At 43.2% G+C, this 19,155-nt stretch overlaps 1 protein-coding gene across 1 annotated transcript in view; it reads left to right on the forward strand.

The window, feature by feature from the left end:
• The window catches only part of uhrf2 (ubiquitin like with PHD and ring finger domains 2), a 59,227-nt gene that overhangs the window by 17,333 nt on the left and 22,739 nt on the right, over window positions 1–19,155 (forward strand). Inside the window, exons 2-7 of the mRNA XM_084160374.1 lie at window positions 6,080–6,535; window positions 10,175–10,515; window positions 16,258–16,476; window positions 16,744–16,853; window positions 17,203–17,389; window positions 17,954–18,077. Of these exons, the coding sequence (XP_084016500.1) occupies window positions 6,080–6,535; window positions 10,175–10,515; window positions 16,258–16,476; window positions 16,744–16,853; window positions 17,203–17,389; window positions 17,954–18,077 (1,437 nt within the window). The remainder of the gene's footprint in view (window positions 1–6,079; window positions 6,536–10,174; window positions 10,516–16,257; window positions 16,477–16,743; window positions 16,854–17,202; window positions 17,390–17,953; window positions 18,078–19,155) is intronic.

Genomic DNA, 19,155 nt, shown 5'->3' on the forward strand with positions numbered 1-19,155 from the left:
TGGCTGTGCCGGGTGGAGATTTAAACAGTACATGGCCATTAAGGCCAGATTTTTCTCCAAGATGTTCAAACGTTCATAGATGACCAGCAGGGTCAAATAATAATCACAGTCGTTGTAGAGGTTGCAACAGGTCAGTAGATCAGGAGTAAATGTCACTTGGCTTTTCATAGCCGGGCATTTAGAGGTTCAAATAGCAGGTGCAGTAGAGAGCGAGAGTTGAAAACAGCAGGTCTGGGATAACCATTAATCCGAGTCCCCATAGATGTGGGCAGAAGGGACCAAAACAGCCCAGAGGTCTCAGCATAGATCAACAGGTTGAGTTGAATTACTATGTGGAAGACCATAAGGCCAGGGACAAATTTGTTAATTATACATTTCCCCATACAACACAAAACACAAACACCAATAAGGAGTAAAAACAGGGGCAGAAGGATTGGTAACAGCCAGGTGAGCAGTTTGGTTCCCCATTCCCCAAAGGTGGAAGTCAACCAGGAAGAGAACCAATCATTTTTGCTTGGTGCTAATGTATCAGCCAAATTGCTTATTTCATTAAGGATTTCAGTCATGTTGTCAGATGAATCAGGGAGTAGTATTACACACTGTCCACTAACGGTTAGCCCCAATGCTGAGCAGTATCCCCCGTGGTATGCCAAGAGATAGTCTAAAGCCATTTCCTGCCGAGCTACCACAGCTTTTAAGTTCTGAACATCAAGGGAGAGTTGGGTGACACCTTTTAACAGTCAAATTCATATGTACTTGCAGAGAATAGGTCATGTTATTTACCCATTTGGACAGGATAGCAACACCAACCCCTGGGAACAGTGTCATTCCCACAATCTCCCCCGGTTTAAGAACATGGCCATGAGCTTTATCATTATCAGGAACACTTCTTTTAGCTCTGGTCCTTTTAGTCATATTTCCTCTGGCTTCTAGCATGTCATGAAGGGGGATTGAGGTAATGGGGAGCATAGTTTCTCCCAGATAACAACACCCCTGCCAGTTAAGTGGAAGCTGGAGGTATCCATTACCTCCACATGTGGCCATGGGGAATCCCCATTCCCATTCTGACAGACATATTAATGCCAGTAATCTGCTGACCAAATTGTAAGATATGCCACTCAGTCATTTTGTGTCTGATTGTCTCATCTGGGAGTCCTGCATAGTTTAAACAATTATGTGACTTTCCTATAGGGACATTCCCTTGGTTACAGATGCATAGTGGTGGACTATGTGCTGGTACTATCCCCGTCACCACAGGTTCTATAGTCCCTCTACCCAAATGAGTGGCCCATTTTGGTGTTTTGGGGGGTAAGGGCACTCTGCTGTCTGAGAGACTGTATATGTGGCTGCTGTCTTACCCCTCCCATTTCCCCTGGTTGGCCGAAATTTAGATTCCTCATACCTAGTTTTGTTATCAGCTTTAATGCGTGGGACTTGTACATTGTTAGTAACGGAGCAACTATCCTAGGGAGACTCTCTATCTGTATCAGTGGCAATATATAAAAATATGCCTTGTCCTTTGTTAACTTTATCTTGTCGCATAAAGTGGAGATATCCACATGTAATATCGTCCTCTGATAGAGGTTTTCCCATAGTACCAAATAGCTCACCCGCTGAAGAAGGTTTTGGGAACATCATTATTCTGGACCCATTTGGTGTTGCCCTCCTACCCAGGCCCTACAGTATATTAACCCAGGTATTGATTGACTTCATCTGGTTGTTCTGTATCTCCACCCCCGATACTGAGGAAGCAAGCAGAGTACAGATTATAAAAAATAACACAGCACATTCATGGCCCAGTGGGGGTGGCTCACGGTATTTTCTCATTCTGTTTCCGTGGTGGTCATATAGGATCGCGAGGTCTAGATCAGATTGCCGGTTCTGGTCTCCTTTCACTCTTTTGGCGGATGGTTCTCCATCTTCTGGCAGTGGGACAGGTGATGCCATCCATGTCTCTCGGTTACCCTGACAGCCGTCGGGGTTGCCTGAATCACTTGGTATGGTCCCATCCATTTTGGCTGATTCCATTTTCGCTAGTTTCACCCAGTCACCGATTTGGATAGGGATTTTGTCTCTGTCCTCTCTGTCTGGCACCTCCTGGGCTTTCCTAGAGTGAGAATAGAGACCTGACAGTAGAGGTTAGTTCCTTCAATTATCCTAACAGGTCATCTTCCAGTCTAGTCAGGTCAGTCTGTCAGTCATGGGCCTATGAGATGGGACATTCATGGGACGGCCTGTTAACATCTCATGAGGGCTATACCCAGTGCCTCTGTTGGGGCTGCTTCGCATTTTCATCAGCACCAGAGATACGCACTCTACCCAGGTTTTACCTGTCGAGTGGCAGGCCTTTGCCAGTCCTCCTTTGAGGGTCTGGTTGGCTCTTTCAGTAACCCCATTGCTTTGTGGGTGATAGATACAGACACATTTCTGATCTATCCCCAGCATAAGGACAATTTGGGCTATGACATCTCCAGTGAAATGGGTGCCATTGTCTGCAGACAAGGTTTCTGGGATTCTGAATCTAGGGAATATTTCCCTTACCAGAATTTTAGCTACTGTTTTAGCATCACAGTGGGTAGTAGCCTCTACCCATCTTGTGAATCGGTCAATTATTACTAAACAATAACGGTTTCTCTCCTTTCTTTCAGTCATATCAATAAAATCCATTGCAATGTGTGTAAGTGGTGACTAATTGTCCATTCATGCCATTTCTTAAATATCCATATGATATCTCTCTGGAGGGCTGGATATTGTTGGGTTAAATACTCAACAGGGGTAACAGGCTTCACTGTTGAGTTGTCTGCCATGATTGCTAGTTTGTATTGGGGTCGTCCTACGTGTAATGTGGGCTAAAATGCAAATGTATTTCCTATATCAGTGGGTGCCTAACGCTATCAACCTACTACTACCTCTATTAATAGTTTGGGGTAAGAAAACAGTGAGGTGGAAATATGGTGTACACACCAGTATAATGTTTTATGTCTCACCATCCCCATACAAACAAGGTGGTAAATTACTTGAAACTGAATGCAGTCTAAGTGAACAGATAATTTAACAGAATTACAGCCGTTAGCCAGCCAGGCTAAGGTAAAAGGCTCAACAAACACAGGGACTGGGGAAGTAATAGGTTCCCTGTGGAAGTAATAGGTTTAGTCTGAATTATTATTCTAACTTCTTCAGGCAAATTCTCATTTGGAAATGGTCCCAAAACAGTTTCAAAAGAGGTTCCACTCAACACAGACAAGGACAATCTATACCTAAAGTCGTTAGTTTCAATGACCGCGTTAGCATATAGATCAAGATCTAATGCGGCACATTTAGCCTGGTGTCCGTTGTTACTAAAAGTCCACTCTACAAATGAAAACACCCTTTCTTCAAACAGGTGTCTAGATAACCCAGAGTTTTCAGCCCACCATCCAGCCATTAATCAATAGTCATGTTAAAGGTTAACACAATACATTCAATAAGTATTACACAGGGACAAACTTCTCGTTTACTGTCCCACAATCAATAACCAGGACAAACTTCTCATTTACTATCCTATCACTCCGGAGTACACAATTACAGGCCTTCAATCATATAACCATTGGCTTTATACTTGGATTTGCCCTAAATCCTATCACCAAGTCAACATATACATATTCACACCTAGGAATTTCTAACTATCACCTAGGTGGTCTGTGTCAGTTTCCAACAGGTTTGGCAATTAATAATTCAGTAATAAATCAATATATACCACAATGTAGGTTTCGTCTCTTAAATGAACAGCATACTGTGAGTGAGGTGCCACTTACGTGTCAGAATGAGTAATCAACCACAGTGTTTTGTTCAAATTACAGACTTTAGATATAACAGGTGTCTGCTTACCTTTTAAGTAATTAGTTGCGCGGCATAGTGGGTCGACGCTCACTCCAACCGCGGGTGGTCACTCACTCCTGGCAAGCTCGCCAAAATGTTGATGATTCTTTGCACAGTGCTGACTTTAGATAAGAAAATGACACAGACAACGACTTCCAAATATATGTAAAAACCTTTAGTAATGCAATTGCAGACAGAAGTTAATACAGAGACAACAGCTAAATGTAGCTCTTCAAAAGTTCTGCAAAGTGTCTAAAACAATCTCTGCTTTTTATACTAGCACTCCCTTCCCATAGCGTGATGTTTACCCCTGACCCTGAACTTGCCCTAGCAACAACAAAGTATTCTTCCTAATCCTGTCTTCCTACAAACTCAGTATCAGGGGGTGAGGTGTCAGACAATAAAACGAGACATGTCTAAAGACAATGTGGCAAATGTGGTTGCAGGTTTCTGAGAACTTTCTGCTGTCAAGGCCTCCATAGTTTTTAATAATGTAAGCAAATGCGCGTAATAGATCAAATATTCCCCATCAAATACCATGCATGACAAAAAATTGCCTTTTCATGACACAATAGATTAATTCTAGTCAGTGTGCCGCAGCCTGCCTGGTGTCCCTTTCTCCATGATGGTGTCTAGTCCACCATAGAAATATAATTACTAGAACAGACATTCCCATTCAAGTCAATGTTCTGTGATGGGTAGTAATTATATTTCTATGCTATGCTGTTTACTCCACACGGCAGGCAAACAGACAGACACACACACATACGGACAGGTGACCATAGTGTTTGTGGCGAGCAAAGGCGGCTGCTCTGATCAAAATTTCATGAGACTATTAAATAAGGGAGACTAGAGGAGGTGAGATTGCGCTCTCTGTCATAAGCCAGTCTGGAGCTCCTCTCCTCTCTCATTTCTCCTTTCCTGCCTCAATAAGTAACGGAGGAGAGGAGCGAGTGGCCATGCTTATTTCTCCAACACAATGGAGGATGGGAAATGGTCTGGTCGCTGGCTACCTCGCTCGCTTCTGCTCTGATGAGACGAAGCTACATAGATCCATTGGTACACAACTAGTTTGCTTACCATTATACCATAACATTTTCATGGAAGTAGCTTATAATAAGAGATACAGTAACTTAAACACAAATAGCAAGTAATGAGGCATCCAGAGACACAATGTTTCTTTATGTGAGGAGTCTCTCGCTCTCAGAAGTGGAGCCATTTTCTGACACAAACCAATGACTGCGAAATGCGCAACACCACCATCTGAAAGAGGGGGGCAAAGAAAGAGAACGAGATTGTGGGTGAGGGGGAGAGTTTGTCGATATTGAGAGTATGGAGGGGTGGTGGTGGGGGGGGGGGGCTTATTTATTGGTTGCCATAGCGACTTACGTAGTGTGTGTGTGTGTCCCCTCTCAGATGTATTATTTTATTTATTTATTTGAGGAAAAACGCGGTGGAAGGCAGAGATTTGTGTCCATTTGTTCCACTGACTTCAGGAATGGATGTTTATTTTTTTTTCTCAGTCTACAGCATAGGCTATTCCCAGATTCACTATTATGTTATCTCTTATTGGGAGGTTATTGTTCTTGTTATCACAACAAAGATACATTAGCCTATTTCATGTTATTTCATTATGAGAGGTGCTGCCCCCAGTGTAAAACGATTCCCTCTGGTAAACTGTCATACCATGGAATGTTGAATCATAATTAGGTAGCATTGTAAAGGGATAGCCTTAGCCAAGTGTCATAACAACTAGGACATTTGGCCCATGGACAGAATAGAAAGAAACCTGGCTGGTACAGGACAGGTGGTGCAGAGACACTGATTTGGCCTGGAGGTGTAGTAATGTAGATTTTCTTTGTTCAGGTCTCATAGCTTTTATTCAGAACCCTTTTGAAGAGCCGTGGAATTCTGTATTTTTGCCGAGCTCTTTGTTTGCCCTTGACAACCAGCTCCGGCTTGATATACGCTTCCGACGGCGACGCTATGCTGTTCATTTAATATTGCGCAGATGTCTGCCAGTGCCTGAGAAGAGAAAGAAAAATAGACCAAAATGGCTGCCTAACAGATCAGTGTGTGTGTGTGTGTGTGTGTTATTTTTCAGACTCAAGATGGCCATACGCTGTTTGACTATCACACAGCTGTTTTACCCACCTCAAGAAAAACAGAGAAAAAATGTTTGCCTAACTAACAGATCAATTTGCGTGTCAATATTTTTCAGATGGAAGATGGCCACACACTGTATGACTACAACGTGGGGCTGAACGACATCGTCCAGCTGCTAATCCGTTCTCAGGCAGGGGATGCTCCCGACAACCCCCTCGTCCTGCCCAACGCACCCCCTGTCACCCCTAAGGAGTGTGACGCCATGCCCAGTAGTACAGCTCTGCCCCCCACCACCCCCAACACCACAGCTGGTGCAGCTACCACCCCCTCCCCAGCCAAGCCTACCACAGTGGACCCCAAACCCATCCCTACCCTCACCACAGTCAACAACAACAACAACACAACCACCACCAACACCAGTACAACCAGTACCAAAACCAGTAACACCAGTGATCCCAATAACAACAAGGCCAAGTCTTCTAGTCCACCTGCACCGCTGGAGAAGCTCGACAACCAGCCATCAACCTCTACACATCTCTTCCTCATAGACCCCGGCATTGGGGTGTTCAAGGTGAGAGAAAGAACTTGCTGGTGTGTGGTACCATTTTCTCTCATGTTGGATCATTTGTTGTGGGTTGTGTATGAAAGGCTGTGAGATAATATAATATAGAATATTAAAATATTATATTACGTTCATTCAATAATGGTCCTTTGAGCAGGATATGAACCAGCTAAGCGACCCCTAAGGATACAGCTCTCCCCAAAGTATACTTGTGTCTTGAAAGGTTTCAAAACCCTACTTTCTGTCCTCTACTCCAGCTTGGTTAGTTTCACAATTTAGGAGATACTGATGTTTGTTTCGTCATTCGTTTCCTTGATGGCACTGGCACACTACCTCTTCTTTGCATTGTTGTGGTTTTAGGACCCACATGCAAACAAACAAGTTTGAATTGGCATCTGCCTCTCACTCCCTCAGCATTCTGTGTTCAATCGCAATAGTGACCAGTGGATACAGACAAAGGGCTCTGGAGTGTTTCGCTACTGTAGTAGGTCCAGTGGTGTGGGTGCCAGTCTGGCCTTGTCTGGCTGGCTGGCTTTCTGGCTGGCTGGCTATCTTGTGTTGTGTTTTTTGTGTGTATGTGTGTCTGGCACTGTCATGTTACCCTTCACCTCTCTTCTCCCTATCACCCTGGTCAGATCCCTCACTGGAGGTGACATCTCCTTTTAGTGTCAGTCGTCAGGGAAACGCTCTGTAACATGCATGGCAGACCTGATCCGGTGTCTCTACTCCAGGGTGATGCTAACAGACATTCAGTGGAGGTTGTTATTCTTCTGGGCCCGTATTCACAAAGCATCTCGGAGTAAGAGTGCTGATATAGGATCAGTTTAGCCTTTTCGATCATAATGAATACGATATGGACAGGGGGGACTTGTTCCTACGTCAGCACTCCTACTCTGAGAAGAGTTTTGAATACGGACCCTTTATGTACATTTCCCTGTTGAATTATGTCTGAACTGGAGCTCTGAACTTTCACCTCATGGTAACCATTTTGCTACACATTTCATCTCCCTAATGAATCAGACATTTGAATTGGAAAACTTTATTGCAATGCAACAAATGGTTGCTAGGAATGTATTTCTTTTTTTATTCTCAGTTACAGTAAGTGGCAAGGCTGACACGTTTTGATATCCACTTAACAGTTAACACCATAGCCAAGCTGCAGGGGAGCTGGGGCTAAGGATGCCAAGCAGACCCAAGCCAAGAGACACACTATACGCAGAGCTTAGCCCTGAGAAAAGGCATGCTGGCCTGCTGCTAGTGAACCACAGTGGCAGTAAATGATATTTGCTGGAACATGGACAGTAACAGTCTCTTGGCTCAATGAAAAGCTAGTGCTAGCCATCTACCATCAAGGAGATGACTGGCCCTGTGTGACTCAGGTGTGGGTTAAATTTATGCAGGGATCACACATACACGTACCAAAAATGTATGCACTCTGATAGATTCTTAGCTTTGGGACAAAACATCTGGAGTCTGTGTATTGGCTGGACTCCCTGAGTTGTAAATCGTTCTGGTGGGTGGCGACGGAAAATAACCATACCATAATATAGCTGGCTTCACCAAAAAAACTAAATCTACCACTGTTTACACTGCAGGAATATGGTGCGATTTGGACAAACGTTGGATTCAGATGTTTATTTGATAGCGAGGGACACATTTCACTTTACGTCTGGTAAGTAGAGTTCCTAGAGATTATACAAATGCTTTCGTTGACAGGAAAAGTTTTTTGGTGAAGCCGGCTATATTGTGGTATGGTTATTTTCCGTCGCCACCAGAAAGATGCACAACTCAGCGAGTCCAACCAATACAAAGACTCCCGATGTTGTGTCCCAAAGCTAAAATATTCTGTACTGTTGACCAAAAGGCTGCCTTACTATGATGTTGCTACTTTCCCCCCTCAGCCTCTGTCCACAAACACTCACTGACGAACTCTCCAGAACTGATGAACATTCCAGAACAGTGATATTATCCTGAGTGGCTAACTCTATTAGCTAACTATGTTATGAATCATAACACAAACTGAGGACAGATAGATCGAGAGAGAGGGGAGAGGGAGGGGGAAGAGAGGGGGGGGGGGAGCGCAAACGCAAACCCACAGTCTGGAGAATCGTGGTTTGTTCCTCACATTAAATCTGGATGAGAATCATTCTGATGCTTCATTCAGACTGCTGTTTCATGTGGTTATGTCATAAGCTCCAGGGGAGACAGATAGTGAAAGCAGTGTCATCTCCACAGGTCCACAAGGACTGCTAATTGACAGAGACATCCACTGGGCCACAGACTAACTACTGGGTTTGAGAATACTTTTAAAACTTAACCTATAAGTCTCACAAAAAAATAGTGGCACTCGGTATCAATAATACTCTGAACCTGCAACCATTATCTTAAACAAAGGATATAGAGCTCATTGCTTCTGAAAATCTCAATTTCTGTAGCCATGATGATACACATTCTAATCTAAACATTGCTAGGTCCAGGCCTCAGACAGCCTGAGTTTGGCCTTGCCCCTCCCTGTCTCAGTTATGTGTGCTTTGCTCTTCTTCAACCATAAAAGGTCAAATGCAGCCGTTTTTATCTCAATGTCAAGTAATTTCTGGGTAACAATTAAGTAGTCCCCTGTAGCTCAGTTGGTAGAGCATGGCGCTTGCAACGCCAGGGTTGTGGGTTCATTTCCCACGGGGGGCCAGTATGAAAATGTATGCACTAACTGTAAGTCGCTCTGGATAAGAGCGTCTGCTAAATGACTAAAATGTAAAAATGTAAGTACCTTTCTGTGATTGTTTTCAATTCAAATGGTCAAAAAGAAACAAAAATAGCTTCTTAGCAAAGATACATTTCTCAAGCAGGAAGTTTGCTAGGAGTGGTCTGAGTAGGGAGGGGAAAACTGAAAACTAGCTGTTATTGGCAGAGAGGTTTGGAACTCTCTTTCTTATTGGTCTATTAACTAATTTTTACCGCCTGGTGATTTCCCACCAAAACAGGCAGACATTTCACCCGGTCTTTTCAAACAGCTCATACACTAAAAGGGCATTATCATAATTATTATTCCAACCTCATAATGTGGAAATATATATTTGACTGTACTGGGCCTTTAAATAAACAGAGGCTAGTTGGAGCATTTATAGCCTAGTTAATGGTGTTTAGCTAACACAATTTCACACTACATTTTACATTTTAGTCATTTAGCAGACGCTCTTATCCAGAGCGACTTACAGTTATACATTTTTATACTGGCCCCCCGTGGGAATCGAACACACAACCCTGCCGTTGCAAGCGCCATGCTCTACCAACTGAGCTACACGGGGCACACACTAAATAGTATTTCTCGTTTTGTTGCTTCCAGTGCTCCACTGACGTTTTTTTTCAGCTACTTTGTATTGCAATGTAAACAAATGTTTGTCAACAACAGTAAAAGCATTTTTTATGGGTATTTTAGAAGTACTTACAGAGGTCTATTTCTTAACTTCTTTTTGAAATGTCCCATATGTCTGTCATTTTTCTTTGATGCAAAATACATTTAATTATCCAGACACCTGCTTTCATCAATACTGAAGCCAGATGTACTCTTAAAATTATATAAAATAATATTATGTGTATTATTTTATGAATATTTAAAAGCTAAACTATTTTATTTTTCTTATCTCCCAGATAAATGAGTTGGTGGACTGCAGAGACATAAGCATCGGTGCCTGGTTTGAAGCCTGCATCGACAACGTGACATGCACCCCAAAGGGTCAGAACAGCAACAGCAAAGCTCCTACAGTGGGGAAGGTTGGCAGGCCTAGCAAAAGGACTAATGGCAAGCTGGAGACAGAGCCGGGCCAAGGCCAAAGCCACCCCTCCTCTTCCACGGACAATAATAATGGAAATAATTATTCTGTGTTAAACTTGGACAGTGGGCCAGGGGCTGGGTCCTCCACCTCTCAAACAGACTCTACAGCCACAGACCAAGAGAAGGAGGACGTCACGTACCATATCAAATATGACGAGTAAGTTGGTGCACCTGAGTTAAAAGGCAGCATGTCTTGTCTTGTCGGTATTCCCACTTAGGAACCCTATTTTGGATTTATTTTCCCCTTTTTGGGGGAGGGGGTCATCTACAATTGATAGTTTCACCCACCCAGGTTTGCTTTCCTTAATTCCCTGCCATTTGGTTTCTTTAAGGCGTGGTACAGTAGGTCCTACTGTTTTGGAATGGGTCACCTACTTTTTGTTGGTAAGTAGGAGTACAGTATGTTGTGATGAATCCTACCAGGTACAGTGAGCTCCAAAGGTATTGGGAGAGTGACACCTTTTTTGTGGTTTTTGCTCTGTACTACAGCACTTTGGATTTGAAATGATACAATGACTGAGGTTAAAGTGCAGACTGTCAGCTTTAATTTGAGGGTATTTTCATCCATATTGGGTGAACCATTTAGAAATTACATAACTTTTTGTACTTAGCCCCCCCCCACACACACATTTTAAGTGTAGTGTTTGGTACCATATTCATAGCATGCAATGACTACATTAAGCTTGTGACTCTACAAATTTGTTGGAAGCATTTGATGTTTCTTTTGGTTGATTCAGATTATTTTGTGCCCAATATAAATGTTGAGTCACTTTTATTGTAAATAAGAATACGATATGTTTCTAAACACTTCTACATTAATGTGGATGCTAACATGATTACGGATAATCCTGAGAAAGTTACAGACGCACAAATATCATACCCCCCACAAAATGCTAACCTCCCCTATTATTGTAATGGTAAGAGGTTAGCGTGTCTTGGCGGTATGATATTTGTGCATCTAACTTTCTCACTCGTCATTATTCACAATTCATTCAGGACTATCCGTAATCATGGTAGCATCCACATTAATGTAGAAGTGTTTAGAAACATATTCTATTCTTATTTACAATAAAAGTGACTCCAAAATGACACTACATTATTTACCATTCATTTCTATTGGGCACAAAATAATCTGAAACGCAACCAAAACAAACAGAAAATGCATCCAACAAATTTGTAGAGTCACAAGCTTGATGTAGTCATTGCATGCTAGAAATATGGAACCAAATACTAAACTTTTGACTACTTTAATACACAAGTGAATTTGTCCCAATACTTTTGGTCCCCTAAAATGGGGGGACTAGGTACAAAAAGTGCTGTAATTTATAAAAGGTTCACCTGATATGGATGAAAATACCCTCAAATTAAAGCTGACTGTCTGCACTTTAACCCAATAGTCAATGTATCATTTCAAATCCAAAGTGCTGGAGTACAGAGCGAAAACAACAAAAAATTGGTCACTGTCCCAATACGTTTGGAGCTCACTGTGAGTCAGAGCTGTGTAGACTGGGGTTGCTGGGGAGTTCAGGGGGAGGTTAGGAGATACCATTACATGCCATATATTTGGCCGTAGAAGTGCTTTGGTATCCCCTTACAGTATGTAGTGCCGCACCAGTAAGTACAGAGGAGGTGAGATTGCATGCAATATAAGTGGTGGTATATCTAACATAATACCCCTTTTATGTAGTGCCGCACCAGAAGTGCCAGCCACTCCCTCAGTAACCTTTGACCCAGGAAACTAAAGCTCAGGCAGTAATGAAACAGCAGCATTAACTGTTTTCCTTACTGGCCTGGTAGGGCACTGGCCAGTGAGTCAAAGGCAGGTCAAAGGCAGGTCAAAGGCAGGTCAAAAGGCAACAGAGTTATTTCCTGTCTCAGATATCCATCCCCCCCCAAAAATAATTGTCTGTAGACCAGTGAGCTTTGCGTTAAGATGGAGTATGTATGTTTTAGGACAGACAGATAACCCTCTTTGACAATGGCTAGCCACCTGGAGTAATAACATAAGAACCAGATTTAATACAGTAGACAAGTCAGTTGGTAATCTGCGATGTTGAATCTCATTTTTACCATATTTACATAACTTCCATGGCCTCGCTGAAAGCAACATTGTCAGTAGTTGGTGTTTATAACCAAAACTGGGACAACATATACAGTTTTGCAAAGTAGTTAACATCTGCAACGTATTAATATACATTTAGTTTTGTTCCTTTACTCAAACAATTAATCAGAAATCACCCTACATCCTGCTGGATGGTGAAAGTCCCCCTGTTGGGAGTGTGAACCCACAACCCTTTGGTTCAGAGGGAAAGGAAAGCGGGTGGGTTGGGGCAGCTAGTTTAAAACCGCAGCCCCTGATTCTGCCTGCCTGTCTGCCTGCAGCTTATAAGGGAAAGTAGGATAGAGGTGGTGGGGAGAAGCTGCTAGATAGAATTTGGAGTCATCTTTTTCTGGGAAATGAATTCAAAGGAGCCGTTTCCATGGTAACCGCGGAGTTCTCGGGAGCGTTACGCTAACCCCCCTCCCCATTCTAATTGCGAGTGAGGTGCATAGTGAACCACTTGCACCACTGCTGTGGCTACCAATCTCTCTAGCCCACATGTATCAAACTCATTCCACCGAAGGCCGAGTGTCTGCAGGTTTTTGCTCCTCCCTTGTACATGATTGATGAATTAAGGTGACTGATTAGTTAGGAACTCCCCTCACTTGGTTGTATAGGTCTTAATTGGACACAAATTGAAAGGAGAAACCAACTACCAGCAGACACTCGGCCCTCCATGGAATGAGTTTGACACCCCTGTTCTAGCTATTGGCCATATTTCAGTATGATGATGGGAAATAACATATTTCAAATATTTTCGTATATTTCAAATGACCCCAAGCCAAGCAGCTTTTGTTTCTCTCTCTCGCTCGCTCTCTCACTCTGTGTTCTCCTTTGTGTGTGTTGTGGTTAGGCAAGGCTTTCCAAGGCTCGCCTGCCTGCTGTATAATTTGAGGCAGAAAAACAGCTTGTCAGAACTGAAACCACCTGTTTCACTTCTAAGTCTTGGACTAATCTCTAAGAAATCTTAATGAATGAGGCTCAAAACCGTTGCCTCCAAGATGGAGAATCCTCTGCATTCTTTTGGCCAGTTTTTCCATTATAACATATCTGACTTATGGTGGGTCTAGCTTTTGGCCCAACCGATGCATGTACATCCATCCAAGCAAAGAAATAACAATTATAAATAAGGCAATTATCAGATTATATGGTTAAAAGACCAGAAGGAATGTATTATTGCACGCTGCAAAGGTCATGCTATTTTGCAATTGTGGCAGTTACTGTACTAGTGAAGCTCCCACTGTCTCCATATTTCTGCTCTGTAATTTAGCTGTATTAATTAGACCTGGTACTTAAATGTAAGAGGTCGATTTCAGTGTATTTTCATTCAGTGTATTCCACAATTGCTGATGGGTGACTGAGATCAAAAGGCCTGCAGTTCCATTGAGTTATAAACTAATACCGTTTAAACACACTAAGCAACCCTTATTGTTTGAATAGCTCATAGCTCCAGGATTGCCTACTCACCTCCAGTACTAGTAAGCTACTCCTCCAGACACCCACTGTCTGTCCTCTCCATGCACTTCACTTACTTACCCTCCCTCTTGTTTTCTGATTAAATTTGATTAAACAGAACTTTAAAAAACCCAAGGTTTCCGTTTAAATCTTCTATTACAAATTAACAGGGAGAATAACAGAATGTGATCATTTTGCCCCTGTGATGTCATCATGGAGTAATTACACTAATCTCAGATCAGCCAGACTCCTCTGCGTTGGTGTGTGTCTGTCCTCATCTGAATCCCAGACACCCTATCAAACCATGCTGCTTATCTGACAGCCATGGCGGTGCTTCATTTGATCTAAGGAGAAATATTATTTTTCACATACCTCCTCTACATGCAGTATAGGTGCTCTGTTTGGTTATCTACATATGATGATCACAAATGGTTTCATAGTCTCCCAAGTTAACACTCTAAATTCCAGAGTCCATATTCTAGATTCTAATTGGCAGATTCTAAATTGTAGATTCCAGATTTTAGATTCTAAATTCCAGATTCTAAAACCCAGATTCTAAATTCCATTCTAGAACCCCTTCTAGTTTCCTGGTCTTCCCAGGTGCTGTGTACAGTACAGTATGGTATGAGGGTCTGTGTGGCCATGGCGGGACCGGCCCGGGGTCTACTCTCTTCCACTGTGTTGTTCCCGTCTCTCCTTTGCCACAGGACCACCGTGTGCTAGGCACTGACTTCTGTTCTGTTCTCCCCTTGCGGGGCCTCTGTAATCCCCTCCACCCAAAAAAGGAAATCCATGCCTCTAGCCTGCTACCCTCACACAGTGTCCCAGCACACCAACATCTCGGAGCTATCACTGTGCTCAAGCTTTCTTTGCTAGTGTTACTACTCTATCTACTCACCTACACACCTAGAAGCTACTGATACAGATAAACTGAATTGTAAAATGAATTCTCATAAAATACATAATCACATGCACTGATAGCCTATAGGATAAACATGAGTACTATGTGTTTGTGTTCTTGTATGCACATACACAGGCACCAACTGTATGCACGTACACAGGCACCTAAGCGCACGCACACACACGTAGAGGATATTGTTGTGAACCATATGCTGGTCATCATCTCTCCCTCTGTGTACAGCGTCAGCCCTGGAGCTATAGAGGTAGGGGGTGTGTGTGTGTGTGTGTGGAACCATGATTTCAAATTCGGAACATGAACTTGAGTGTGCACGGAGCACATGCAGGGAGAGGAGAGAGAATGTGAAGGACACTAGAAGGAAGATCACAGACAGGAGAAATTGGAGACGTACGACTGTAGCTAGTAGCTTCACAGGACAGCCAGCGGCTACTGAGCCTCTTCCCCATGCTAATGTATGTGAACCCGATGTATCTTGTATCATCCATCAAAAAATATTTGTTAAAATAACCAGTCAGCCTCCTCAGATAGGACACTACCACTGTCACATTTCTAGGATGGATGTGTTCGGAATATTAATGGAAAATAACACAAACTACTCAGCAGTTTATGAAAGATAAAGATGTGTCTAGTGTGCTTGTCACTTAAATTGTGTTGATGCTTCAATGTAGTGATGCATGAGAGGAGAGCTCTGTGATTTGTGACACTGCAGAGAGTACATGCTTGTGTGGGGTGGATTGTGATGAAAGCATTGCCTAAAGCAGGCCTTGGTATGTGAGCTAGTCTCCAGCATTCACCGTCCCTTTGAAATAGTCAATCACCTTATTGTTTAACCTCTCCAGGGCTGACCACCACTACTGGTTTTGTATATCGGACATTCTTTTGAAGGATAACTCTTAACCTTCTAAACCTTCTTCAGGACTACCTGACTTTGAATGATGAGTTACAGTCACACATATAGCCACCTTAGTTGCCTTTTTTCCAGACCGGGGGATGGGATGTATTTGAAACGTATACAGAGACAGTACATTTCATTTACTCGCTGTCTGTTCTTATGGAGATACAGACTTTTGAAACCCTTTCTAAGCCTGTTGCATTAGTCCCAGTCCACAGTGCATATTATACTGATTTGTCGCTGAGGTTTTGTGCTTGCGTGTGTGAAATTCCAATTTCACTTGTCTGGCTGTCTCTTTCTTTTTTTAACCTGTCCTAGCAGTTTTTCTACTCAGCTTGCCACATCTATAACTAACAGGTATAACTGTAAGTGAAACTGCTAAGCAGTTCAGTATTCCTTTTGAGAATAACTAGTTTGGAGTTTTACACACCTGGATATCATACTTTATTACATTATGAATTCATTAGGTGAAATTGTTATTTGATGTGATGTTTATAATGATGACGAAGATCATTCTCTCTCCTCTCCCTAGTTACCCTGAGAACGGCGTGGTGGCGATGTGTGGCGGTAACGTGAGGCCGCGGGCTCGGACTCTGCTCCGGTGGGACCAGCTCATGGTAGGCCTGGTTGTCATGGTGAACTACAACGTCGATATGCCAGAGGAGAGGGGGTTCTGGTTCGACGCTGAGATCACTGTGCTCAATGAGATCTCCAGAACCAACAAGGAGGTCCGCATCAAGATCCTACTGGGGTAAGAGACTAGAGCTGTGGTGTATAAACCCAGTGTATATAAAAGGTATATTTATGTCTACAGGTATTGTTGTGAATCTTCATATTCTGGTGTGAAGTGCAGAATTAGAGAGGAGATCCGACACCATTGAAAAGGCAAAGAAGAGGTTAATTTTACTAGTGTTTCATATAATCATATGTAAGCCTATGGGTAAGGGCTATAGGATACTTATTGGTTGTATTGTGAACCTCGTCTGTGTCTTCTCTTCTGTTATGTTCCCCCCACCAGAGGACCAGGAGACGTCATCCCAGACTGTAAGCTGTTGTTTCTGGATGAGATCTATCAGATAGAGAAGACTGGAGCACCCTCACTGTCTGCTGCAGATGGCCAGTTCAAACGTACGCCTCAATACTGCACTCTTCAGACCAGCCAGTCAGGGCTAGGATAGGGTTAAGGGGGTACTATGGAGAATTCACTCTGAATTGTTTTCATCAAGTAGCCTCAATGATAAAATGTCCAATCGAAAATGGCCATTGCAAAATTGCACAATTTAAAATGTCACATGGTTTATTGCCATCAGTATGTGTGTTTGTGGTTTGGGTGTGTGTGTGCATGGGTTTTTGTAATGTGTTTTTGTTTGCCTGTGTGTGCGCCAATCGTTTGCATATGTATTTGTCTGTGGGTGGGTGTGTATGTTTTCACGTGTCTGTGTGTGTATGTACTCTACACACGCCGGGATGGATCCAGGGAAGAGCGGGCCGGAGTGTAAGCACTGCAAGGCGGACCCTGACTCTGAGTGCAGGTTCTGCTCGTGCTGTGTGTGCGGAGGGAAGCAGGACGCCCACATGCAGCTGCTGTGTGACGAATGTAACATGGCCTTCCATATCTACTGCCTCAACCCACCGCTCTCCACTATACCAGATGACGAGGACTGGTGAGCTTGGCTATGCACTCCCACCATCTGGGGGCGCTACACTCACTCACACATACTGTAGGGAGCATCCCAAATGGCACCCTATTCCCTATACAGTGCACTACTATGGGCCCTGGTCAAAAGTACAGTAGTGCTCTATGTAGGGAATAGGGTGTCATTTGGGATGTAGACTGAGACAGACCCATAGACCTGTGCACTAATGGCTGGTGGAGCAAGTACAACGTGATCCATTGATTCTAATAATGAACAAACATACATTGTGACGGTTAGTCATTTTTGCATGTTAGTGATGACTGAGAAATGGCTTTAGCCATATGAATCTGTTTTCAGAATTGTGTATATATCTTTTTTATTTAGTGCCAGATTTGATGGTGGGTATCAAAGGTTTCTAAGTTAGAAGAGACACTGACACCAAAAGTATAGTACCAGTAGTAGTTTCTCTTCTGTCCATCAAACACAACACGCCCCCTATATTGTCTCCCTATGTTGATCATGCTATGAGAGGGTAGTGAACCTACTCCAGTAAGTGACTGAGTTTTGGCTCTTGTCGGTTTTACTTGGCAGGTACTGTCCCACCTGTAAGAATGACACCAGCGAGGTTGTGAAGGCTGGAGAGAAGCTGAAGGCCAGTAAGAAGAAAGCCAAGATGCCATCAGCCCATACAGAGAGTCAGAGAGACTGGGGCAAGGTGAGACAGACTGGGTCTATAATACTAACCCAGCACTAACTACATTAACCCCTCAGCCCAAACAGAGTCAAAGGGATGGAGGCAAGGTGAGGGCTGTGTCCGAAATCTGGCTTGCCTACTACCTACTTAAACTGCATACTGTGTACTAATCAAAATATTATTTTGGAATTACTGTTTAGTAAAAATGAATGCAGTAAACAACAAATATCAGCATACTAGGCTCATCTAATGTGCAATTGCGTTGATTCATGCCATTTGTTCATTTTGGTACGGCGTGTCCCCTCAGCTGATTATCAGCTGTTATCAAATACACGTCGGTCTTGAAAGACGATTCTATTCCTCAATAGTGTGCAGCAAATTCTACTAGATGAAAAGCCGAAATTAGTATGACATCCTGGCATTTAAAGCATACTACATTTTTATTTTTTGCATACCCAAAATGCCTACTATTTAGAATGCAAGTACGGGTATTCGGACATGGCCAGAGTCTACAACACTAAGAACAAGGGTTACACCAGGGGGTTGGGGTCAATTCCAATTTGACTCATTGTATATTTAACTGAAGAAAGAGGCGATATCTTGACCTGGACTGGAGCACGTATGTTAATGCTGCACTCATGTTATGTGACACTCAGAAGTAGGACCCCCTTGGTTTTTGGCAGCCGAATGAGTGAACGAGACACACACACCCACCCACCCACACACACACTCACACACATGGGCAGGCAGACAGCACCGTCATTGTCTAGCGCCTTGTGCTGCTAACAGAAGCCCAGGCTAGCTGAGTAAACTGAGCCATCGGCCTGTTGAGTCACAGTATTAGCAATACAAAGTAGATGTCTTCACAGCTTTGTAGCAGAGTGACTGGGTGGATTAGATTATGCTGTGCCTCGGGGCACCGGTCTATGGCCCATGACGTGAACGGGCAAAAGCAGTGAGGGAGGAGACCCCTTCTGAAATCGAACAGTAATCTTCGCCACTCGGTCATGTCGTCAACAAAGCAGCATGGTGCATCGTCCAACTTTTTAGCAATAGCAATCACTTTTGCATGTGAAAACACAGAATCCTTCTCATTAAA

The sequence above is a fragment of the Coregonus lavaretus genome (assembly GCF_964263955.1).
Source record: "Coregonus lavaretus genome assembly, chromosome: 4".
NCBI lineage: Eukaryota > Metazoa > Chordata > Actinopteri > Salmoniformes > Salmonidae > Coregonus > Coregonus lavaretus.